This window comes from Sus scrofa, chromosome 9 (genome assembly GCF_000003025.6).
Source record: "Sus scrofa isolate TJ Tabasco breed Duroc chromosome 9, Sscrofa11.1, whole genome shotgun sequence".
Classification (NCBI taxonomy): domain Eukaryota; kingdom Metazoa; phylum Chordata; class Mammalia; order Artiodactyla; family Suidae; genus Sus; species Sus scrofa.
The window spans coordinates 124,684,041-124,710,853 of record NC_010451.4 but is presented as its reverse complement, the minus strand read 5'-3'; the positions used below and the strand labels follow the sequence as shown (position 1 = coordinate 124,710,853).

At 41.1% G+C, this 26,813-nt stretch overlaps 2 protein-coding genes across 18 annotated transcripts in view; one reads left to right on the top strand and one right to left on the bottom strand.

Moving 5' to 3' along the window:
• Positions 1 to 14,422, bottom strand: part of SMG7 (SMG7, nonsense mediated mRNA decay factor) — a 79,308-nt gene extending 64,886 nt beyond the window's left edge. For 2 of the 13 annotated variants that reach the window (XM_005667813.3, XM_021063794.1), the window contains exon 1: positions 13,212 to 13,349. Coding sequence is in view for 6 of the 13 variants with exons in the window: in XM_021063792.1 (XP_020919451.1) it covers positions 13,212 to 13,240 (29 nt within the window). In the remaining 7 variants the exon portion in view is untranslated. Of the gene's footprint in view, positions 1 to 13,135 lie in introns of all 13 variants that reach the window. The other 11 variants (XM_021063796.1, XM_021063795.1, XM_021063792.1 and 8 more) reach the window with 10 other exon arrangements.
• The window catches only part of NMNAT2 (nicotinamide nucleotide adenylyltransferase 2), a 202,448-nt gene continuing 188,577 nt past the window's right edge, over positions 12,943 to 26,813 (top strand). The window contains exons 1-3 of one of the 5 annotated variants that reach the window (XM_021063806.1): positions 12,943 to 13,379; positions 16,236 to 16,368; positions 17,893 to 17,976. The gene's annotated coding sequence lies outside the window, so the exon portion shown is untranslated. Of the gene's footprint in view, positions 13,380 to 14,036; positions 14,175 to 14,292; positions 14,400 to 14,557; positions 14,867 to 16,235; positions 16,369 to 17,892; positions 17,977 to 26,813 lie in introns of those variants that run through there. The other 4 variants (XM_021063805.1, XM_021063808.1, XM_021063809.1 and 1 more) reach the window with 4 other exon arrangements.

The following is a 26,813-nucleotide window of genomic DNA, read 5'->3' as shown; positions in this document are numbered from 1 at the left end:
TGTGCCTGGAACGGTCCACACTTATGCCTGTTGTCCCAGCAACAATTAGTACTCTCTGTCACTGCTAGATAATCACTTTTAAAATTTTCTGGATTTTGTTTTGTTTAGAATAAGCATGTACTGGAGTTCCCGCTGTGGTGCAGTGGGTTAAAGGATATGGTGTGACACAGATCACAGCTGTAGCTTGTACTCAATCCCTGGCCTGGGAACTTCCATATCCCTGGAGTGTGGCCATTAAAAAAATAAGTAATACATTGGAGTTCCCGTCGTGGCGCAGTGGTTAACGAATCCGACTAGGAACCATGAGGTTGCGGGTTCGGTCCCTGCCCTTGCTCAGTGGGTTAATGATCCGGCGTTGCCGTGAGCTGTGGTGTAGACTGCAGACGCGGCTCGGATCCCGCGTTGCTGTGGCTCTGGCATAGGCCGGTGACTACAGCTCTGATTCGACCCCTAGCCAAAAAAAAAAAAAAGGAATACATTAAATAAATAAATAAATAAAACAAGTATGTACTACTTTGCTGGATGGTTAAAAGTGCCAGGGGCTAGACCTATATTACATTTGAAATTTTCAAAAGCTAAAGTAACTTTTAAGAAATGTTTTTGATACACGAATTTCTAACCACTAATTGTGAACCATCTAAATTACATACATTACACCACTTGACAGTATCAATGGCAAACAGATACCAAAATGGAAATTTTTCATTCCTAAGTGCACTGCCCAAGAGTGTGCAGTGGACAAAGAGAGTAAATTAAGGCCAATCCCAACTCTGCCACTAACTAGGTACTCATTTTCCTTCTCTACAATATGCCAATCCAGTTATACAAGGTTATTTCATAGAAGAGTGAAATAAGACAATTATATGAAAGCATTCTGAAAAGTATAAGCACTAGTAAAATGTAAGATGGTATTAAGGAATAAAGCAGCCCACTTCACAGCGAAGACCCTCAACTACCTTACAGCCACTTAAGGCGTAATCGCTCCCAACCAATTCAAAGACTACATTAACAAGTTTTAAGGTAAATACTAACACATTCAGTAATGTAGAAAATGAAAACAATGCATAAAGTAGGCTCTTCATCCACCTGGAACTATGGTGGATTTTGTATATGTATCTTCCCATGTGATTCTCCCAATAATTTTATCACTGTCGTGTGTGTGTGTGTGTGTGTGTGTGTGTGTGTGTGTGTGTGTGTCTTTTTAGGGCCACACCTGTGGCATAAGGAGGTTCCCAGGCCAGGGGTGGAATCGGAGCTATAACCGCTCTGATTTTTATTTATCATTTTATAGATAAGAAAATACAGAGCAAAGAACTAAACCTAAAGGGAGAGGTTTACGGTCACATTATTATACATAGCAGAGCTGGTATCTGAACTCAAGACAACCTAAATACAAATTAGGCCAATCTTAATCCAAAGGCTTTTGCTCATTCAACTCACCCCATGTTGTTTTCATAAGAAGCCAAAAAATCCCAGTATGGGTACACCTACAACTGAATTAATATATATACACACACACATATTGGTTTGTTTTAGGGTTGTACCCACAGCATATGGAGGTTCCCAGGCTAGGGGTTGAATCAGAGCTGTAGCTGCCAGCCTACGACACAGCAACACCCGATATGAGCCATGTCTGCAACCTACTGCAGGTCACAGCAACACTGGATCCTCAACCCACTGAGTGAGGCCAGGGATTGAACCCGTGTCCTCATGGATACTAGTCAGGTTTGTTACCACTAAGCCACAACGGGAACTCTGAATTAACATATTTTTAATTAAGCAAAGGACTAACATTTAACTTTTTTTCCTTTTCTGTTATAAACCACAATCTATGATGAATCTGCCTTAACCTTTGAGTTGTGCTTCTCAAAACAGTCTGACCTTTTTTCATGAAAAACAAAGCAAAATTAATGATTTCAAACAGTATTTTGATTATCTAAAGTAAAAAGAATTTGAAAAAATTTTCGAGTAAGCATACCTTTAACCCATCTTCCAAGTGCACTGTATCACAAAGAAAATTTGGTTAAGTTGTTTTGCCTGATAAAAAACTAAATAATAATTCATGACCTTTAAGAGGCAGTAAAACACATTCTGATATACTGTATCCCAACTAATGTAATACTGAAATACTAGCCTTTGGGAAGAGGAGGGATAGAAAAAGGACCCAGCTTGTGTGGTCAGTGAACCCATGGAGTTTTCTGGAAACAAACTTAACATATTAACATAGCATATATAATAGATTTTAGAATCATGCTTCTCAATTAAGACAGCTATTACAGAAGGAAAAATGCCATTAAGAACTATGAAAATAAAGTTAATAGTATCAAAAAGGTCCACAAAATTTTTTTCTTTATGACAGATTTGAAAAAGTTATATCCAAAGAGACTTCAATTAATATTCTGATCCCAGTCCCCGCCACCCCCCAATGCTACAAAGCTCCTTTGCTCACCTCCACCTGTGCTCCACGTCTGATCTCAAGAGGTATGAATTCTATAGGGAGTTCCCTTGCGGTGCATTGGGATAAGGACCCAGTGTGGTCACTGCAGCAGCTCAGGTTGCTGCTGTGGCATAGGTTTGGTCCCTGGCTCAGGAACTTCTATATGCCACTGGTATGGCCAAAAAAAAAAAAAAAAAAAAATCTGTAAAAAGTCCTATCAATCTCAAAGTTATTTTCAGAATTACATGTATTCACTAAGACTCTCTTCCCCATGTGACAATTTAGTAATGTTCCAAATAAATAATTTTTGCTTAAGACAAGGCTACTTTATAAAATATGGGAAGGAAACAAATCTTTCTGTAACTGGAAGTACTGGAGGAATTATATAAACTTCTTTTGTGTCTTCATATTCTAGTAGAAACATATACAACAACCATCAGCCATTTAAATATAAACTTTTCCCATAAACCTAATGACCAGGTTTATTGAAAGAACCTTAGACTCCCAAAGGAAATGCAGAATGAAACTTAAGAGTTCCTCCAACACACTGTCCCCAGGCATTTACTCATTCTGTTCCTCTGCCTGCTACATTCTTCCCTTCTTTCTTTACCTGACTAATCCTACTCATCCTTTAAGACTGAGCTTATGGCTTCCACTCCAGCTTTCTCTGAACTCCCAGGCAGTAAAAGTTCCACTTCCTCCAGTATACTCATGGCATCCCTCGAAAACATTTAACTTGGTATTTACCACAATACAGCTGTCCCTCAGTATCAGCAGGGGATTGACCCCCAGAGGTTTTTTTTTTTTAGGACCTCATCTGTGGCATATGGAAGTTTCCAGGCTAGGAGCTGAATCAGAGCTATAGCTGCCGGCCTACACGGTGGCCGGAGACAGCAAGGCGGGATCTGAGCCATGTCTGCAACCTCCACCACAGTTCATGGCAATGTCGGATCCTTAACTCAATGAGTGAGGCCAGAAATTGAACCTGAATCCCCATGGATACCAGTCGGTTTTGATATCAATGAGCCATGACAGGAACTCCTCAATTCCCTTTTATAAAATGGTATAGTATTTGCGTACGGCCTTCATACATCCTCTCCATCCTCCAGTAAACTATATAAATCTTTAGATTACCTATAATACCTAATCCAATGTAAATGCTACATAAATAACTGAAAATACAATGTATATACTATGTACATAAGTTGCCTATACCTGGTAAATTCAACTTCTACTTTTTGAACTTTGTGTATCTTCCCCCCAGTATTTTCCTACAGACAGAGAGGGCTGACAGTATAATGAAATCTCTGAGCAACATCCGTCTCCCCCAGGAGAACACTATCCTAAGGAACTAAAACCAGTTCATTTGCTTTTATATTCTTAGAGCTTTGCACCGGCGTTCGTAAGTATTCCGCCAACATTTTGCAAAAATGAAACAAAAGCATAAAAACTCTACTCGACACCCATTTTGTACACTGTACACTTAAAAACTGCTGAGACAATGATCTCTATCATACTCAGTCTGGCTGCAGAAATAACTCGCTTATATGAAAAAGAGGTCATTACAAATTTAAGAAATTATAATTATCAAATGACTAAGGGATAGGAAATGCTACATAAAATCAACGAATGCAGAAATCACCAGGGTGGACAAGAAATTTTCACCAAGAAGGAGAAGCTTAAGAGAGTATAGGATGGTACTTCCTACAGGCCTTGGAAAAGAGATTAAAGCAGGAATGGATAAATTATGTTTAGAAGACAATGGGTAGATTACTCTGGGTAGGAGAGTTCATTCGCTTCAAAAGGCTAAGGAGATATCATGCAACAGAGGTAGATGTGAGGGTTATTTTACAGAAGGCCAAGAATGCTACTACACTAAGGAGCTGACACCGGGAAAAGCCAAATGCAAATACTTTTCAGGAACAGTAATTTAGAAGCAATGAAAATGATTAATTGGCAGGAGAACAAGTGGTGGGGTCTGATGGAGAACCAGAATTTGGTAAAGGTATGTCAACTTTCGTTGCTTTGTTTTTTAAAATACTGACCACCACTTTATAAGATCAATGTCCCATTTCAAAGATAAAAAAATGAGGACCCAGGAGTTCCCGTCATGGCTCAGCAGAAACAAATCTGACTAGCATCCATGAGGACGCAGGTTCGACCCCTGACCTTGCTCAGTGGGTTAAGGATCTGGCGTTACCATGAACTGTGGTGTAGGTCACAGACACGGCTTGGATCCCACATTGCTATAGCTGTGGTGTAGGCCGGCCGCTACAGCTCCAATTTGACCCCTAGCCTGGGAACCTCCACATGCCGTGGGTGCAGCCCTAAAACAACAACAACAAAAATAAAATAAAATAAAAATGAAGACCCAGAAATACTATTGGTTCAAAATAGAGAAAGTAGTGGGCAGTGCTTCAAAACCTCAAGTCAATGCTCTCTTCCTGCTACTTGCGAGGACTGCAGGCAAGGTACGAGGTGAAGACTATTTCAACAGTTTGCACAGCAAGTGACAGTGCTGGAAACGAAAAGCAGCAGCAATAGGAAGGCAACATTTCCAAAGTGCTGTACATGTGGAAGAGGGTGAAGAAAACTGGGAGAACTCAAGGATGACTGCAAGGTTTTCAACCCAAATGGGAGGATGGGGAGTGGCAACACTGATGAGGAAAATGAGAAAACATGAGGGACAGAGGGAGAAGAAAAGGGCAAGAGTTTACCTCTAAGGATACTGAGTTTGCTGTGACAGAAAGACTTCTAAAATTAGAACTGTCAGGAAGGCAGAGGCGCAAAATTATCAGATCAATCAGTGCCAGTGGCTAATGTTTAGGCATTATCCATAGCTAAAACTTATATGCTTACTATATGCCAGAAACAGCCCAAGCACTTACATGTTAACTCATCACTTGACCTTAGGTAACTCTATGAGACAGGTGCTATTATGAGCCTCTTTTTTGATGTGGAAACTGAGGTACAGAAAACTTAAGCAGCTTGCCCTGTGTAACACAGCTAGGAAGTGGTAAGCTCTGACTTGGATCCAGGCAGTTCTGTCCCAGAGACCATATTCTAAACCACTACACTTAACTGTACTTTATTATGTATTATTTGTTTATGTCTATTTCATTAACTAGTTTATAAACTCTATGAATGGCAGGTATATCTTTTACCAATTTGTCTCCACAGGACTCAGCACAATGATTTATACTAAGTAGGTGCTTGACAGATTTTAAATGATGATGATGAAGTGATAGCAAAAGTCCTGTGATTTCTGAGGAAAAGAAATGTTGAAAGAAAACAAAGTAATAGGACTATGCCTTTCTTTATGCCATAAGTGGAGTGAGATGGACCAGAAAAATAAAATAAAAGGCAGGGTAGGTATTCCCTTGTGGCTCAGCAGGGTAAGGATCCAGAGTGGTCACTGCTATGGCACAGGTTTGATCCCTCGCCCAGGAACTTCTGCATGCTGAGGGGATAGGAGAAAAAAAAAAAAAAAAAAATCAGGGTAATCAGAATCTTGGTGCTAAAAACAACAGAGTTCAAAAAGTTCCCAAAGTCCCTTGTGTGTACATCATAGCAGCTATGAACTATGTGGCAATTATGTACTTAACTCGTGGCCCTGGTTAAACTATTTGAGAGAATATTCTCATTTTATCCCCAGGAACAAATGATATATATTGGGATATATCTTGCACCAAACTGAATGTTTACTGACTGGATGTATGGATGGATATGAGATAGATACAAAAAGACCTAGAGAAAGGAAAGCAAAAGCCTGAGTGCGATACAGAAAAGAAAACAATATATGGATGAATCAGGCCATCAGGTCTTTGGCATCCTTGGAAATATTAATTCTAATAGGGAGCTAAGGAAAAGTAGCTAGATTACAAGGGATTAAGGAAAAGCAGATAATAGAAGGAAAAACACAGTATAGGGCAAACTTGAAATTGTTAGCCATAAAAGAAAGGTAAGGAAGGACAGAGCTTAAAGAGAAAACAGGAACAAGAAAGGATTTTTAAGAGAAAACTGAGTCTGGTCCACAAAAGAGAAGACTAGTAAAGGGAATAATTAAAAAGACAAAGAAAAAAAGCACATCTGAAATAAGTTCTGGAGGAATAATACGTAATCAAGAGCAGAGGCAAGGGAAGGGATTCTGCAGGACTCTACTAACCAAACTGCTTTTCCCTTTCTGAGACACATAACAGCCGTCAAGTCTTCAGAACCGTCATTTCGCAATCTCTGCTTCTCTGTCTATAACCTATTTTATCTAAGAAAATCTTAGAAAGGCCTGACCAAAATTCTAATGTCATATATTAAAATGGGAGTAAATAAAATTTTCCATGAGATGTTCTTTTTGCCTGAAATGGCAATTTACTCAATATCCACTTTTTAAAGTCCCATTTGTATTTCAAAACCCAGGTAGAATCTCATCTCCAAGATACCTTCCTCATACTACCTCCAACTCTGCTGAAATAAGTTCTTTTTCCCTACACTTACACAGTACCAGTTTCTCTATCACAGCACTTAGCAGTTCATCAACTATTACAGTTATTCAAATGTCTTTCTCTAGTATCTTTGAGTTTCCCATAGGCAAAGCCCCTATAATTGTGCTCTGGACATAAGCATTCAATAACTGCCAGTAAAATAAAACACAATTTTTTAAAAAATGCATTTAAAACATGTACAGGTTTTTTTGGGTAAAGTCTAAACACAGTAACTAGCCTATTACTACCTAAGAAAGAACTGCTAAGAGAAGGCTTAAGAATACTTTGCGGCTTGAAAGAGGAGAAAATAAGAAAAAGAAGGTAAGTGAATAAGCACACACAAGGAACTTTTAGCAACATGTAGAAACATTTTTGGTTGTCACAATGGGGAAGAATGATACTGGCACCTAGTGAGTAGAGGCCAGGGTTGCTGCTAAACATCCTTTGATGCACAAGACTGCTTTCCACAACAAGGAAATATCTAGCACAAACCCTGCTCTAAATGAAGAAGTGAAGAAAAAAAGTCCAGAACAAAACTGTTACCCAGTTTACCTGAGACTCCTAAAGTTTTCTTAAAAATTAAGTCCCCTACTCTTCCCACTGACTTAAAAATTGGGTCTCAGGGAAGGTGAAAACAACCTGCCTAAGCAGCTCCACTTACATGTTAGCAAGAAAGGAGTTGGTTACAAGTTCTCACTTACCATGTGACATGTTTGCCAAAATATCACCCTGTATTTTCCTATAACTGCTGATCAGATCTTCTTAGTTATAACTTAGAGCTTGATTATAAAACTTAAACAGCAATAAGTGATAAATATATGCCAAAATACCCACATACAGATGAATATTCCACTATCCAAAAGACATGTGCTTAATAGTCTATTCTATGAAAAAGATCAATGGGTTAAATAAACACACCTAAACTTTTGGGTACTCATCCATGCTACCGTTAACAAAAACCTAAAAGGTTACTCATGGTTAGAGATGTAGCTGGCAGCTGCAAACAGTGTTTCTCCCTATAAAACAAACTAGCCCTTTTCAGGTTTGAACTCCCTTCCACCCCAAAAATTGCTTCATGACAAACTTACGACACTAGCAGGTCCAGATCTGATTATAACATCTTAAAAAACAAAACAAAAACTCAGCAAGTGTTTCATCTACCATGAAGGTAAAATACAGCAGCTATCAGAAACATAGGCTAGGACAGGAAGTATACATTTTGAATCCAACTGAAACCACAAGGCAAACGGAAATTAACTGCTAAAATAATCTGGCCCATTAATACCCAAGCAGGTAAAATGCTATTAACACTTAACAAAAAAATAGACCTATAAGCCTCAAGAGAGGGTCATTTTTTTTTCTCTCCAAACTATTTTACCATGTTTGGTAAATCAGCCATGTATGGTTGACTTTCTGGGACCAAATCTATTTTAAATCCTGGGCATGGGGGTGGGGATGGAGATGGATGGGTCAGGGGAAGACTTCTTGACCATGTGAATTAATATGTTTGTGCTATAGGGTTTCTTGAAACTTCCACAGACAGTGACTAGCCAGTCCAGCATGCTTTCATTACCTGGAGCCCACCCTATTTGGTACGCCTATTTCTTCCAAATGCTCCCACTACTCTGTTCCTCTCCCCAGGCTAGAATAAAGCTCTGCTTGCTAATTTATACAGTTTCACCACTTCCCTTTGTCTCCCTCTGTTCCAAGATTTACAGTGACACATTTTAACTCACAATATACTGGATATTTTAATTAGAATTTAAATGACAGCCATTTTTCTGCTGTCCCAGAAAAAACATTGTGGCTGTTATATTATTTCTTCTTCTGGCAATAAAGTTTCTGACAAAGAAGTCTGCTGCTGGAATGCAGCCTCTCCACCAATGGAGGTATCATGCAAAAAAAAACTCTAACAAAACAATTTGTAGGCCTTCCCTGTAAAGTGATCTAACACCAAGGATCAACTTTGAGTGGATCCCACGGAAAAACCCTTAACATAAAAACAAATTAGGAGTTCCTGCTGAGGCTCAGCAGGTTAAGAACCTGATGCTGTCTCTGAGGCTTCGCTCAGTGGCTTAGGTTACAGATGCAGCTCAGATCCGGAGTTGCTGTAGCTATGGTGTAGGCCGGCAGCTGCAGCTCCAATTCGACCTATACCGCAACTTCCATATGCCTCAGGTACAGCCATAAAAAGGAAAAAAAAAATACGATACAATAAAAAGACAAAAAGAGAAAACTGAAGAAAGCAAAGTTGAAGAAAGTGTGAACAGTTGCCTTCCGCAACCATGGCAGATGTCATTCAGTGGCACCAGTGCCATCTTTTATAACCAGATTTGTTCTGACCGGTATTTTCGATGGCTATGATTATTTATATTATTGTTTTCTCATCTTCCAAAACAACTTCAATGATGTCTTCCCTAAGTGGTACTTGAATATTTCCATTACCCCTGTTTTTTCAACTCTGACATATTAATTTCCATATTTCTATCCTTTTGAATGCTTTTAAAGCACAATATTATACCTCACCTACTGTCTCCTCTCTGGTCTGTTCTCACCCTTCTCCCACCCTCCTCATCCACAACTCAAGACTACTGCATCCCCTTGATGCTGAATTCCTCTCTTTGTCTTACTGATGCTTCTTACTTCATATCCTCATTTCTGACTCTTTTGAAACTGCCATCTTACTCCCTGGTCTGCCATCACCCCACCATTTCAACACCAGACACCCCAGCTCATTTTCGCTAACAAATTAATTCAGCTAAGACTAATTTTCATCTACATGAAGGAAGACTGTAGCCGTGCAGTCTAAAAATTACCCAGTCATGGTCTTACACACTCAGAAAGGCAGGCAACAAAACTCTTCCTAAAGTGAAGGTCACAGAAAATAATTGCTATACCCACAACCACACTCAGCAATACTCAACATCATCCTCCACAAATGTCTATAAAAACCAATGGTTCCATTTTCATCAAAGAAAAGAAAATGAACATAATGCTTCCCCGAAGACATTCTCTAGTCTCTCCCAGATTTATTTTTAATTTTTCATACAATTTAAAGGTTAGTTTCCATTTACAGTTATTACAAGATATTGGCTACATTCCTTGTGTCGAACAATACATCCTTCAGCCTGTCTTACATCCCGTAGTTTGTACCTCCCATCCTCCCAGCCCTATACTGCCCTCCCCTCTCTATTCCCAGTAGTAACCACCAGTTATGCCCAGTACACTTTAAATGGAATGATTATCCAAAGAAGGGGAAAATGGAAATTCTGGCTTCTGCAAGCCTTTATTACCTCTTCCAATCTCCGTCCCAGACTAGTATTAGCCCTAAGACCTGCTTTATTTACTTAGGATAGATGAGCAAGATTGAAAAAAGACTGCCTCTTAGGAATTTTTAAGGGATTACAGGTCCTACGCCTATTCAGCTTTACCTGCTCAACTTTAGCTGGAAAATATAGGCTATTTAAACATCGTGTTCATTATAATTCTTTCCTCCCTTCTCCAAAGAACCAAATTCATCTCAAGCTGTCTACTACTGATTCTATAACCTACGTCTCTCCTACCAGGCTAAGTTAAAAAATACAAGATACGTTAACACAGGAGCCTCTCAAAGACAACTGATCCTCCCATTAAAATCACCACCACTCTCCCAATCTGCTTCTCATCACACCTTTTTAGTCTCACTGCCACCACTTTATTTCTGGCCCTTAACTGCCCACTACACAGATTCATCTTCCTAATACATAGCTATGAACATGTGAATTCTCTTCTAAACATCATCTCGAATTCTCCACTGTCCACCCATTTTAACTATAAACTACAAATCATATTATTCAAGACATTCTCAAGTATGGACGGCTAATCAAATAGGCTTTCTCTGGTCCCCCTGTGTATATAAAACAGCACAACCCTGTCTTGCTTTATTTTTCTTCCTAGTACTTGTCACCACCTGGTAAACATATTTATCTGTTCATACGGTTATTGGTTACATCCTTCTATTAGACCATGCCTTCCTATGTTCACTCTTTTGTTCACCACCGAATCCACGGTGCCTAGAATATAGTAAGTTCCCAAGACATACTTGTGGCAAGAATGGATGGATTCTGACATGTCACACACAGTATAGCAAATCTGGAGTTAGAAGCCCTACATCTGAGTTAGAGTTTCCACATACCAACATATGATCCTCAACAATTTTTAACTTCTTTGGGCTATACTTTATCTGTAAAAAGAAGAGTTCAAACTTGGTAATCTATGAAGCTCTTTTCCAGCTACATCATCTTAAGGTCTTGATTAACTCGACTGAACACCTGCCCTGGCCCCCACCCCCCTTTCTATGGATCTCTACTCGGTTTCTTTCCTTTTGGATTCCTCCTTCTCAATCCACACTTGTCAGAATACTGTTTATCCTTAAGGTCCCCTTAAGTGTCATTTTATTCCTGAAGCCTAACAAACTTTAAATTCTCTAAGAGGAGGATGAAGTTCTTATTTTTCTATTCTCAGTAGTCAGTACAATGCCTCCCATATAGGTGATCGACAAAACGACTGATGAATCATGTGTATGAATGAGCAAATAAACAAAGGAAGCTTTTCCTGATCCACCCCAATTGCTCAGGTAATCTCCTGCCTTTGGACTCTTACAACACTTGGCATCTTTTATGATCTTTACCATATTTTACTCACCTAATACACACTTGTCTGGAAATTCCTTAAAATTAAGGACCATCCTAATAGTTTTCCATATTCCCTTCTACAGCATCTATTATACATCTTTGTCACAGTTGTATATATTAGTTTATGTGACATGTTAAACAATCAAGAGATAATAAAGGAGAAGAATGGACCTCAATGTATAGGTATTATTCCAACTACCTGCTATTGGGCATATATGTTGTATTATGGATCCTGTACCCGTTAAACTTGGGGATTCAACAATAATTGAAAGATCTCATTTCCTCCTTTGCACACTCTGCTTAATAAAACTATTACTACTTTCAAAAGTAGAATAGCTACCCTCATGTATCACTTAACTACATACCTTCCTTCCAACACACATGCAAGGATCCATTTTCACTTCACTAAACAGCTTAAGTGACTTTGGGCTCATTTCAGACTTCTACCCCATCCAATTCCCTCCTCCACAAGGTGTGAAACCACTTTTTAAAGCATTTTCCCATAAGTGAGCCCTTTTAGTTCTGTTAAAGCCAAAAAGGACCCGTTTCAAGGCCTTCCTTCCCCCTTCTAAGCAGTGGCAACTCCTTAATTAACCTCAGGTTCCAACAATCTTTTTATTTTTCCCTGCCATCAGGATTTTGACCCTCGTTTACCTCTACCCCCACCTCCAAGCTCTTAGTCTGCTTCCATGGAACCTTCTTAGCTGCACAATAGCTGGTGTCTTTCTGTTCAATATGCTCTCGCCATCATGCACTTGGTTCCACTGTGTCTGCATCTTCTTCCACCTACAATATGCATCAATCGCCCCCCTTAATCCTCCCCAGATACACATACTCTCACACTCTATACCCATGTGTCACACTACCCCCCCACATACAAGTGCTTAACACCACTCTTAAGCCACACGACACTTAGAATGGTACCTTCCAAATGCACTGATTCTAACCCAGGTTCTTTGGGGGAACCCAACCCCGTCCACAGTACCTCCCTCTTTCCTCACTTCCTCATCCATTCCCCTTCTTTACGCCTCCAACCCCCCACCCGCCAACTAACTACAGATGACATTATTCCTCCGTATTTCCAACCCCAGAATGAAGAACAAACTCCAGCTTCCTGCGGTCTCTCGCTCCACTAGTCCTTCCTTCCCAGCCCCCTACTCACCCCAGGTGTGCAGACTTCCACCTCGTCTTCTCCCCATGCATCGCTCTAGCCAATCCCACACCACACCAGGTTTCTCCGCCACCCGCATCAGACTCCTCCACACCCACCTTCACTCGGGGTCGCGGCCGCCTCTGGGAGCGCCTCTCCCCACCCCTCGCCTGCGAGCCCGCGACCCGGGGCGCGCGCACACACACGTTCTCACGCTTTCCTAACCTCCCTCCCCGCACCGAGAGGAGCCGGCTTCGCTGGAACTCAGGCCGGCCCGTGGGGGCTAGGCACCCATGTGTGTGCCCGCTCCGCCCCCTCCCGCAGAGCCTCTCGCAGCCCCCGCCTCTCCGTCGGAGAACGAGAGGACACAGCAACTCCCCCGCCACCCCGGACATACCACCTCTGTGTCTGTTGCTCCATGCCCGAACCTTCGGTCCGCTCCCCTCTACGTACGGGCCGTCCTCGGCACTCACCGGAGATACTGCGCGCTCTGCAGGCTCATCCTCCGCCGCCCGCGTCTTCCCGCGAAGCCTCTGTGGGTCTCTCAGGCTCCTCGGAGCGGCCCCGCGGCACCGCGGGTGCTGGCGGCCGCCGCCATCTTCCTCTCCTCCGGCTCCTCCTCGCTCGGCGGGGGGGTGGGGGTGAGTGAGGCGAGGGGGAGGGAGCGGGGAAAGCTGCTCTCGCTGCTGCTCCGGCCCGTGGGGCGCAGGGACACTCCGACCCGGGAGGGGGAGGGGGAGGGAGGAGGGATGGGGGCGGGGGAAAGAGGAGGGAGAAGTAGAGGAAGGAAGTGTGGGGGTCTCTCTCGCGAGATTTCAGCGGCGCCGGTCCCTCCTGGCGATTTCCGCCTTTCGGTAGCGCTCCCTCTTGGGATCTGTTAGCTCGGCTGCACCTGCGCGGCTGCTGAGTAGCCCGCTGGAGACGCTCGGCGGCTTCCGGCCAATCCACCCCTCTCCTCCCGCGCGAGGGGGCAACCCCACCCTCACCGGGAACATTGAGCCCAAATCAACTGGGAGTTACACTGAAAGTCTTCCCCCGTCTTTCCACTCCACCCAATTTCTAGCTTCCTTTTTCCACCCCTCCACTCTTCCGTACCGGAAACGCCTCCCCTTCCTCGTACAGTTCCGGCCGCCAGTCCCTCGTTTCTGATCTGCCCTCGAGCCCTAGAGTGACGCTAAAGGACCCCCCTCCTTTTTTTCTGCGGCCCCTCCCCCTTCACGCTGGGAGACTGTTGGAGGGGATAGGGTGGAGCCCCAGGGAAGAAAAGAAACCAATCGGATTGGATAAGCAGCTGCCAAGGCAACTGAAGGCTGCAGTTGTATTGTCATAGTAACCAATTTGTGCGCACCGAGTGACCCTCCCTTGGCGAGTGGATTCCCGGAGAAGTGCCCAGGGTTCCCCCTTGGCTTCCCTTCCATCCAAAGGCTTCCCCTCAGGTTGGGAATACGGGTAGTTCTCTTGGGGAGTGAAGTTCATTTCCTCCTCCCTTTCCCTTTCCCGCAGCGATGGGGGAGACCCCGAGGCATTCACCATGGGCTTTTCCACCCGCCTACGGGCGGAAACCACCTCCATAGTTTTCCTCTCCGTGCGAGGTGTGCGGAGGGCCGGGCCTGCGAGGACGATGCGGAGCCTGCAGGCTGGTGGGCGGCGGGCTGGAGCTGGTAGGGCGGAACGGTGGCGCTTGGCAGCTAGGCGGGCGAGGGGTTTCCCCACAACTGCCTCGGGCTCTGGGAGGCGGGATCCCGCCTGGACGGGGTCCCTGAGGGAGGAGAACGGCACACGACTGCCGAGATCCCTCTTCTGCCGACAGAGACGTCCGACTTTCCCCGGCGGGTCGACCCCTTACAGAAATCCCCCAAACCCCACCCCACACACAGCCTCGGTGACCGAATCTTCTCAGAGTTCCCCTCGTGGCCTTCCCGAGCCACCTCCTGCCGCAAGGAGGCCAGAGTGAAAGTGGAAACACATCCTGGAAGGCTAACAAGTGGTCTTTAGAGCTGGGGATGTGGTGAGACGCTGATGACAGCCCTCTCTCTCAGAGGATGATTCCCCAGTGGGGGTCCCCCTTAATGATCAAAAGCCGACCTCCAAGTTCCTTTCTCCTCTACAAACTTCCGGTTCTCTCAGGGTATTTTAGGATTTTGTCATTTTGTATCTTTTGGGTTGGAGAGGAGGCGTTGGGTAAAATAGTATCAAGAAAAACTTAGATACTGGTGCAAAGTTCCAATGACAGGCTTCTAGGAAAAGGATTTTCATTCTTTGAACAAATGGTTTTGAATGATTATTATGTGTGTTTTGTCTCCAAAAGGCAGACTAAAGAATGGGATCAATGATAATAGAGTGTCCAAGATGTAGCTGGAGAAGTGGTCATCTAATGGTTTGAAAGGATTATTTGACATTTTTTCGATTTGTATTGTGGAGTCATTTAAATAGCTATCCCAAAGTACTTTAGGCTATGTAATCATATAAACCTCTCCAGGAATACAGCTCTCATTGAATAGTTGAAATCGGAATTTTTAAAGGGCCATTTTGGTTTCGGTTTGGTTGAGGTACCTGATTTCTGCTGTCTTTTGTGCTAGGTGAGAAGGCGCTTTCCTGATCCTTCCCTGAAACTGCACCTGTTAAAAGGCCCGACCGATGTCTGTCTATGTGTAAATTTGGAGGAAATGAAAATACCAGATACTTTGAAATAAATCCCAAGGACATTATAATTAATGAAATAGAAACTGAACTCTGCCCGGAGTGCTTCAAGCACCTTCTGTGATGCAGTGTGACACGCATTGATTGCAGCTGTACAATGCCTCCTTATCCCTGCCACCCACTCAGAGGAAAGAGAGCCACCTAGTGAAAGGTTGTTCTCATCTCTGGTTAGGGTCCAGCTTTTCCTTTAAACCTGTGAGCCCAAGGATGGAGATTAATGCTATCTAAAACTACCTAAAATACCCTGCATTTCCTTCCTGAAATTTATTGGTTAGATTTTTTTTTTCTTTTTTTTAGGGTCTCACCTGTGGCACATGGAAGTTCCCAGGCTAGGGGTTGAATCAGAGCTGCAGCTGCCGGCCTACACCACAGCAATGAGGGATCCAGGCTGCATCTGTGACCTACACCACGTCTCACAGCAACGCTGGATCCTTAACCCACTTGAGTGAGGCCAGGGATCAAACCCAAGTCCTCATGGATACTAGTCGGGTTCATTAATGCTGAGCCACAACAGAAACTTCTGTACTGGTTATATTTTTAAAAAGATCTTAGCCAGAATAAAAATTTTATGTTATGTAAAATAATCACCCCCTTGGCAGTCATAACATCCTTTATATCAGGCTTTTATCTCCTGTCAACAGTATATGAGCACAAATCATGAGATTACTGACAAGCAATATAGGAAAATATTACTGTCTTTTCATTTTGGAAATAAAGAAACTGGGATCAGAAAAATGAATCCTTTTATTGTTTAGTGTTATTCAATAGACATTTACTGAGCACTCATTGTGTTTCAGTCACTGTCCAGGTTACTACACATACCACCATGGAGGAGACATGGTCCCTGTCTTGGAGGAATGCACCTTTTGGCAGAGATGCCAGAGAATAAAGAATTGATTAGGATCCAGTATGAAGGGTGTGGCAATTAAGGTAAGAATAGAGTGCTTTAGGTATGCAGATGAAGGTGAAACATAGAAATAAATCTCTGTATTATATAGCAGTTTTCCTAAGAATCTTATAAGATTCTTCAATACCTTTAGTGTCCCTGCAAACTAGATAGAATAGTAACATCTGCATTTTATAGATTATAAAACAGTGATGCCCATCTTGAAAATAACTTTTAAAAATCAATAGGACACAGAAAAATTATGACCCAAATTTGCATACTGCTTAATTCATATTTTACAATCTCAGGTCTTTCTACTGGCCCCCATCAATAGATTTGTAGAATGTAAGCATCTGTCTACAGTATTGTTCATTTTTTTCCCCTGCAGATATAGATTACACCTCCACCAAAAGAAATTATATATGAGAAGCTGTTTCATTTCGTTTAATCCTATCTGATCTTAAGTTTTTCAATTTATGCCTAAATGATTTTATGGAACGATTACAAGCTAGCAGACCTGAGTGTGCATCCCAACTCTGTCATCTCAGTCTCTGAACTTGAGTTTCTTACTTGACCAAAGTGGAAAAGTTACCTATTACAGGCTTCCTGTGAACTTCCTGTGATGATATAAGTGACTGAATATATGCATGCCTGACATACAACCCTGGCACTTGATAAATGTTGATTTATTTTTTGCCCTCTTGCTCTTATATCAAGTTAAAACTAATAATTTCAAACTACTACAGCATAACATTATTTTTTTAAATGGCAGTCTATCTTGTTTGTCTGAAATATGCATAGACCTGACACACAAATTTATTCTCATTCAGTGCTATAAGATAGATTTCTTTATTCATGACTGATTACAGAATACAATAATGATAGGGCACTGTGAGTCAGATTCTAGAGAGTTGAAATTTTTAAAAGATGCTTTTAACACAGAAAACAGCCTAATATAACAACATTTCTGCCTGAGTAGCCAGCTTTCAACGAGAGACCAGGGTACTTGCTGAGAAGCTATTCCTCTTCTTCTTTTGAATCATCAGTTATCAAATTTATTTTAAGTTTGTGTTGTTTCAAGTGAGGTATTGTCTTATCCCGATGTATTCACTCTTTTTTTTTTTTTTTTTTTTTAGGGCCATACCCATGGCATGTGGAAGTTCCCAGGCTAGGGGTTGAATTGGAGCTGCAGCTGCTTGCCTATACCACGGCCATAGCAACACAGAATCCTTAACCCACTGAGCAAGACCAGGGATCAAACCCACATCCTTGTGGATACTAGTTGGGTTCATTACCACTGATCCACAGCATGAACTCCGCTGAGAAGCTGTTCTTGACATTCCTACCAAATTTACCCAGAGTTTCAATAACCTGACACTTAATGCATAGCAAGCCTCCTCCCTTTTTATAATAATAGACATCACACCTGTTCCATGAAACCTTAACAAGCACTAATTTATTTTAATATTTAACCTACACATTCTGATTGTTTCCAAATCACGTGTGCAATTAGGAACTTAAGTGTGTTTCTGTTTTGATGAGAACGACTTATCATTTATCAATTGCAGTACTCAAGGACACAATGTGTATGAAGCTGACCCATGTTCTCTTCAGTACTACTCCTCAGACCTGGAGCTAAGTCATTCAATCAAGTGAGTAATTTCTTTTCTTCAAATAGTGAGTCAGATACAAATTGAAGATTAAACTCAGGTCTCCTGTTGCTCAAGATTTCTTAGATCAAGGGTCAGCCGCCTTTCTCAAACAGTTCACTGAGTGTATATTTCTTCATTCATTTCTAAGGAGTCACTGAGCCTCCAGAACAGTCAGGGAGCTTTACAATCCAAGATTTAAGAGAAGAAACTTCTGGTTTGGGGAATAGTGAGGTGACAGAGAATAGTAGTAGTCAGAGCTCACTCTCTGTCTTTCTCGACTCTCCTAATATTAATAAGGGAAAGCTTATTAATCTTCAAGAATTTCTCTCAACTCCCAGTAAGAAAAGACCTCTGGGAAAGAACCAGAACTTAAAATCATATCTGCTCATTTAATGGATGCAGACCCTAGAGAAGACAAGAAGAAATGCTCGTAACAAAGACTGAAGGCTCTTAAAAAAGAAAATTAAAACCTTAGCCTCTTGGGAGTTCCTGCTGTGGGGCAATGGGATTGGCAGTGTCTCTGAAACACCAGGACGCAGGTTTGATCCCTGGCCCAGCACAACAGGTTAAAGGATCCAGTGCTGCACAGCTGCGTAGATCACAACTGGGGCTCAGATCCCTGCCCTGGGAACTCCATGTGCTGCCAGGTGGCCAGAAAAGAAAAACACAAAACAACAACAAAACCCTTAGCCTCTCATACTCTGTAGTCTCCAAAGTCCTTAGTGTTCACGAATCTCTTTACTACTTCAAGCACAGTGCTTTTGAAACCATCTTGGGGTCTGTAGTGTAAAATCAATGTATTTCATGTCAGAATCTGTTCTATTACCCAGAAGCGCTGTTTTTTTCTTAAAACACCCAACTAAAAGAAAAAAAAATCTTTTGCTATTTTACAGTCTACGCTTGCTGAATTTCTGTAGGGCAGACTGCTGTTTTTGAACACAGAAAATGTGACACTGAACATTGTCATAAATCTCTTCTTCACAACCATAGGAAACCCCATGTACACACACCTGCTTAAACACATACGCACACCTTCCTTGTTTCCCTGCCTCTGTTATTTTACCACTTCCATTTTCTTTTTTTTTTTTTTTTCTGTCTTTTTGCCATTTCTTGGGCTGCTCCTGCGGCATATGGAGGTTCCCAGGCTAGGGGTCTGTAGCTGCCAACCTACGCCAGAGCCACAGCAACGCAGGATCCAAGCCACGTCTGCGACCTACGGCACAGCTCACAGCAATGCCGGATTCTTAACCCACTGAGCAAGGCCAGGGATCGAACCCGCAGCCTCATGGTTCCTAGTCGGATTCGTTAACCGCTGTGCCGCGATGGGAACTCCACCACTTCCATTTTCAATCCAAGTTAAAATGTGATATGGGTGAAAAATAAAGAAACTCCAGACATATGTTTGTTACTTCAAGGCTTACTAGGGATATGTACCCAAGTACTGCTCTGCTTTGCTTAACTCTACTAGCGTCTTTTCGAGTCTCAGAAAAATTCTACACATTAGAAACTTAGATAGTTTGTCCCGTATTTGTAAATATTCTTGATGTTATTGGGTTATTAGATGTGACAGCACATTCTAGAACAAACTAAATAGGAAATTAATGTAGTCTCATAGTCTACATTTTAGCCATATTAAGCTTAAATTTTTTTTTTAATTCCTGACTTGAATTTTCTGTTGGCTTTCCATTGCCCTTAGAATAAAGTCCCCAGTCCTTAGCATCACTTATGTGATCTGGTCTGTATCTGCCTTTTTTCCTAAGATTTCCTGAAATCGGCACTCTAGCCACAGTGAGCTTCTCTTAAGTCCTTGAATGGGTGGTGTTCTTTTCTACTCAGAGCCTTTATACAAGCTGTTCCATTATCTAGATAACTCTTCTCCCTGCTTATGCTTCCAGCCTAAACTTGAACTTCTTTGGAAAAATCGTCTCTGCCTCACCCCCCATCAAGCTAGGTTAGCTACACCTGTTACATGTTCCCATAGCACTCTGCTTGTCTTCCTGGCTTTTGTTATATTTGTAATTCTTTTTTCGATATCTTTTGTAATTCTTTTTTCGACATCTGTTGCCTCTGATTGGCAGTAAGCTCTGTAAGCACAGACACTGTGCCTGTTTCGCTTGCTAGTATATTACCACTCCCCTAGCAAGATGCCTGATACAAGGAGTGTTCAATAAATGTTTGTCGAATCAGTTAATCTTCAGAAAAATGTAGAAATTTGGACCATGACTTTCATATTAATGCTTAAAATTCCTAACTGCCTTATTATGGAATGGAAAAGTCATCCCTAAGCAATAAGAAAAGAATTTTGCTGGGCCTTCAACCCATCTGAAACGTTGAAATCTATTACATTTAACATGATGAAAGTTTTAATTAAGTGCAGTTTACTTAAGGCAGTGAGTAAAGTGCACACTTACATGATTATGAGTAACTCATCAATTACTTCATAGCAAAGTGTCATACTTCAATGTAGGAAAAACGTCTTCAATGTCCAAGTTGTTTTTCTTTAACTTTTATGTTTTCTAATTGAGAATAAGGGAAGCAGTTAGCCTCTTATTATGTGGCAAAATAAAAACATGCTGCTGGAGAGGAAGAGAGGCTATCCACTAGATTGGAAAATAAGACATAAAAATTAGCTTTAAAAACTCAGAAGAGGAGTTCCCGTCATGGCGCAGTGGTTAACGAATCTGACTAGGAACCATGAGGTTGCGGGTTCGGTCCCTGCCCTTGCTCAGTGGGTTAACGATCTGGTGTTGCCGTGAGCTGTGGTGAAGGTTGTAGACGCGGCTCGGATCCCGCATTGCCGTGGCTCTGGCATAGGCCGGTGGCTACAGCTCTATTCGACCCATAGCCTGGAAAACTCCATATGCCGTGGGAGTGGCCCAAGAAATAACAAAAAGAGAAAAAAAAACAAACAAAAAAAAACTCAGAAGAAAATTGAATCAGAGTGTAGGCTGGAAAGCTCAGTGATCTTTGTGTTTCTCACCAGGACAGTATTCATAAATTATGGCATTATTGGGTTTTTTTTTTCTCTTATAATGGTATAGGGCTAAATTACTGTAAGTTTCTTAAGGAAAGGAGTATATGTAATTTCAAAGTAAATGAGATATTTATGTTATATTTCTGGAGGCAGGCAGGTTCCCCAAGTTCAATTAGATAATGTAAAATACCTAGCAGTGCTGGGCACTTAGTAGGCACTTAACAGGTGGTGCTGTTCTTATTACATATATAAGGTGAATTAGAGCTTCTCACAGTCAACTTCACATTCTAATTAATGTATATTAAACCTGTTTTTTTTAAAACCAAAAAACCCCTCAAAATTGTGTAAAATTGCATTTGGATAGAGCGAGGTGCATAGCACGCTGCCTCAAAACCAGCTGTATCATGTGACCAAGTATAAATTGATGAGAGAGAAAACAGCTTTCATCTACAGAGAGTGTCTCAGTTCATTAGGAGTTTTAGGTTTGAATGAGATGAGACCCAAGGTCTGTCAAAACTGAAGTATAAGGAGGCTCATAAGGAGCAAAACCACCTGCTTGTGCGTTCCCCTGTCCTCTTTCAAACTGGCATTTCTGGCAAGCTCTGGCTCCCTCTCTCCCATTGTTTAGCTCTCTCTTAACCGTTGTCTGTAGCTTTCCTTTATGGTCCCTGAGGTGATCCAGTCCTATGTCCAGGAGACCAAGCATGGTTTTAGTTCTTTAGCAATGGCCCTATGGTGAGCCTATAAGGTATGCCAACTATTGGAATGCCAACATTTCCAAAATGTGTGCAGCAGTAGCCTAGATGTTACAGAAGGTAATTTGCTTGTAGAAAGCAAAGTTGAAAGTCCGTATTTGTGGGACAGCTAAATTGTAGCATGAAAGCACAGTTAAGGTAAGAGTTTAGAGCCTCTAGGGAATGTTCAACTGATGATCAAATTCCTGTCTTTCAAGACAAATCTAAATCTAAACCCATCCTTTATTTCTGACAACCCTGATCTGGTTGTATCCTGATACTAAGGAGAAAGCTTGATGAGTTATGGGTCCTCTGGAATTTTAATATTTAATCCTTTATTAATTTTTTCACTCAGTCATCAAAAATATATTGAGAATTTTCTTTGTATGGGGGCAGTTGCTAGTCACTGGGATGCAAATGGTGAACAATACAGTCTTGATATCAAGAGTTTAAAGCTTAGTGGAGAATTAAGTAAAGGGGCAGTTAATATTCCAGAGTGATAAAGATATGGTAGAGGTCTTTGGAACATTCTACCTTGAGATCAGATAATCAACTTAAGTATCCCAGTCAACTACAAAGTCTTTCAGAATGAGATTCTGCAGAGTTAAAGTTTTCAAATTCTACTTCCCAGCAGGAAAAAGAATATATACAGTTAACCACCAGAAAAGTGATGGAAAACCATAGCTCAGAGTATTCTAGACTAAAATATGCCTGAAAGATACAAATTATGCAATTCTATGCCATGGTTATACCTAAGTTAATATGACATGTGAGTTTTATACTATTATAGATCAAATATAACTATAATAGAGAATTACATAGAAAGTGGTCAGAAATTCAATAAAATTAGGAACAGTTATTTCTGCGAGGTGAATTATTTATGAGTAGCTTTTATTTCTTATATTTTTCAATCTCTCCCACCAACCAAAAAGTGAAATAGTTTATTGTTGTGGTAGCTGCTATTGTTAGGGGTTTCTTTCTTCTTCTTCTTCTTCTTCTTCTTCTTCTTCTTTTTTTTTTTTTTTTTTTTCTCATTGTTCTTAAAGAATGGCTGAACTATCTCCAAGTTATGGGAGCCTAAAAGTAACATTGGAAACTGGTTAGGAGATAGGTTCAAAATAAATGTAATGGCTTTTCAAATCCTGGTGATAGGAGAAAAAGTCCTTATTGGAGAGAATTCCTAAGGCATTTCCTAAGTCTCACTCTAGTACCAGATATCAGATACGGATACCAGATACTGATACTTCCGTACAAAAACTGATGAGGTGATCATCTTTGAATATATCATTACTGACCTTCTCTGGCAATTTTGGTTCTCCTGGGAACCATCATAGCCTGAAGAGGATAAAATGCCCTAGATGGGATTCCCAAAAGAATCATTTTATGTAATGAAAGTCTAAAATTAAACCTTTGCTTAACCTTTTTGCCTTCTCTTACCTTTATAATTCTCTTCTCATCCCTCAACTTTAGGTCACACCTGACCCCTCCCGCTTGTATAACAACCTACATTTTCTCATTTCTCTGGAATGTGACCAGTCAGGAATCTCAGCATTTGCTTTTTTTTTTTTCCGTATTTATGGGTGAGAAAAAGAGAGGCAGGAAGACTGAATTGAGAAAGAAGAACGAGTAGGGAAAGAGAAAAATATAAAGTCTGGAGGAAGCGAAAGAAGAGATGGAAGGGGCTTGATGACCTCTGAAATATCCTTTCAGATTCAGTAACCTCTGTCTTCTGAGTAGGACATCGCTGGTACTTGCTGCCTAAGAAGTTTGAGATGATTCCATGTGATGATTCAGCTCAAAAAGGCTAGTTTACACCATGGAAAAACTTTGTATTGCCATTTCAAAAACTGATATTCTCTAGAAAAAAAAATGTATCATTTGAATTTGGCCTGTGAGTACAATGTCACGTGTTACCTTACTCTTACCTCTTATCCATGTGATAAGAGTGAAAACACCATTTAAAACAAATCAACACAAAGCAGGGCAGTCCAGACAGTTGTTAAACTACTATATACTCTGCAGAAAAGTGTCTTTCATCCCTCAGGTGATTTTGCAATCACCAGGAACCTTCTAACTAAATCTAAAAATCTCTTAAAAATTTTTTATTATTTCAGGTTCTCTGTACTGTTGGGTAATACTAATCATGTTCCCTTTACCCAAACTATTTTTACCTTGAATCTAATGACATTTTGATTTTTGTGTTCTACTACCTTAACCTCCTCTTAATTCATTACACTGCCATGGCTCTAGGGATACTTAATACATACTTGGCTATAAAAATTGCATAAATGGAAATAAAATGATAGGACTTGGTCACTTACTGGGTATGAGGGATGGAGAGGAAGAAATCAAGGAGAATCCCAGGTTTCTGCTTTGGAAATTGGATGAAAATAGAAAATGTAAGAGAAGAAATTGGTGAGATGTATGGATGTGGAGATAATGGATTTGTTTTGGACATGTTGGACTGTAGTTGTCTGGAGTCGAGAGCCCTTGAGGAGAGAGAATGTGAGAGGTGTTTGAACGAGAGGTGTAAATTTGGGAGTCATCAGCATGTAGATGGTAACTAAAGATAACTCAGAGGTTTCAGAGAGCTTGCCTATAAAAAGAGAGCTAGGAGACATGTTGTCTTACAAAGAGGTGAGAGCCTTCAGCAGAAAGGATCCAGGATAGGGAAATAAGCGAATCTGATTAGATAGGAATATGGCTTCTGAGGAAATGGGAAGCGCTACAGTTTCAGGATACAAGGGCCTAGATGGAAATCTCTTTTCTGGTAGAATAATAATGAGACCGTAAATTGTGGAGTTTCTCCCCCCACCCCCACGGAATTTTCTTTTATCCCTTTCAATTAAGGATTTTAAAACTTCAGGTTACAAAAAGACATAGACTCTGAAGAATTCAAAACAAAGATTGATGATTTAAGGATAAGAGTGCCAGCACTAGAATATATAAAAAGTTCCTCAGATTGGTGTATACAGAAAATCAGAGAGGAGAGCAAGAAACAAGGGACCTTTGTACTCTGCCTCCCAAACCAAGCCAGAAATCTGAGAAGATTTATAGCGCTTCTAAATAGGTTTCTGGCATTCTAGAATGGAAGAAACCTCAGTCCCCACTACAGGGTAAAGCCAAAGAATGTAGCAAGACCACGGAGTTCCTCACATCCAGGAAGGCACCGGAAAATAGTCAAAATGGTATTGTGAGCTATGCTTTGAATTGCCACATCTTTTCTAAGAACTTCAATCACAAAAACTTTTTTTTTTTTTTTTGTCTTTTTGCCATTTTTTGGGCCGCTCCCACAGCATATGGAGGTTCCCAGGCTAGGGGTCGAATCGGAGCTGTAGCTGCCAGTCTACGCCAGAGCCACAGCAACGCGGGATCCAAGCTGTGTCTGCGACCTACACCACAGCTCACGGCAACGCCGGATGGTTAACCCACTGAGCAAGGGCAGGGATCAAACCCGCAACCTCATGGTGCCTAGTCGGATTCGTTAACCACTGAGCCATGACGGGAACTCCCAAAACTTTTTTTTTTTTAATTGAAAGACAGCTCTGAGTTCTTTAACAGGATAATCATCTCTGGGTATCAGAAATGAAAGAGCAGCACCATGAGGTTAATGAAGCTAGAGCTGTGGCCCTGATGGTCTTCTGGGTCTAGAAGCGGGTGGGACTAGGCTAGGAGTTAGAACTCCTCAGAGTAGCGGAGATCAACAGCACCCTGTACCAGGTCGGCACCTTAAATTCACTATGAAACTGGGATTTGGGCAAAGCTCCCCAATGATTTCCACCCTGACCTAGAGTTTGAAAGTAAAAATAAATAAACAAAGCCCTCACTTATCTGGTAGTGGAAGGAAGCAGAGAAATCAGCACACACAGGACGTGTGCCAGCTTGCTTTCCTGCTCAGTGCACAGATCGGCTATCCTGCCGATGTCCCTGAGGGTTAGAAGAGTCCTGAGACACCTAGTTCTGGACTAGGGGTTCTCTGGATCTATGTGGAGGCTGCACTAGAACGGGAAATGGAGTGGAGTAGGTGGAAAGATAAAACTACCACTTAAGATGACCTGCAAATGACAGTTTGCACACAAAGCAAATTAACGGTAAAAACATTAACCAGCCTTTCAACTTAGTTTTGTTTGATCTGTGAGATTCTAATAAAGTTATAGTAAAGCTTCCCAATATAGTTGTTGATCTACTTTTTTTCTTATAATTCTGTTAATTTTGTTTAATTTCATGGTTATACAATTAGCTGGATAGAACTTGGTGATTTTTAAATCATTTTAAATTTTTAGTATTTTAAATGTGATTTTACTCATTATGCAGTGCCTTTTTATCCTTATTAATACTTGCTTGCTTTAAACAACTATTTTTATCTGATACTGATATTCCACTGTAACTTTATTTTGGTTAACATTTGCTTACTGTAACTTTTTCCTTTATTCTCAATCTTTATATGCTGTTATTGGCACATCTTTTGTAAACAGTATGTAGCTAGGTTTTTGTTTATTCCTGACAGTCTCTGTTTTTTAACTAAAAAGTTCAATTCATATGGTATGATCTACTTAAAATTACCTCTGCCATCTCTACCTTTTACTTTTGATTTTCTGTTTATAATGCTTTCTCCTTGTTTTGTTTGCGTGCCTTAACTGCTTTTGTTTAACTAATAACTTTTAAAATTCTCCTTTTTACCTCTGTTGAATTGGAAGCTATAGATTATATTTTGTCTATGCTATAAGCAGCTATTCTTAATTTTTTTTTCTTTTCTTTTCTTTTTTTCCTTTTTGGGGCCATACTGCAGCATATGGAAGTTCCTAGGCCAGGGGTTAAATCGAGCTGCAGCTACCAGCCTACACCACAGCCATAGCAATGCCAGATCTGAGCCTCGACTGCAGTCTATACCAAAGCTCTCAGCAACACCAGATCCTTTAATCCACTGAGTGAGGCCAAGGATCAAAACTGCATCTTCATGGATACTAGTTGGGTTCTTAACCTGCTGAGCCACAATGGGAACTCCCTTAAATTTTAAATATATACTTAACTATTTTCCTAACCATTTATAGTTTTTTAAATACAACTATCCTCCCCCAACAAGACTGTGTTTTAGCTACCAAATGTATTGAGCATATACTGCTCTCTAG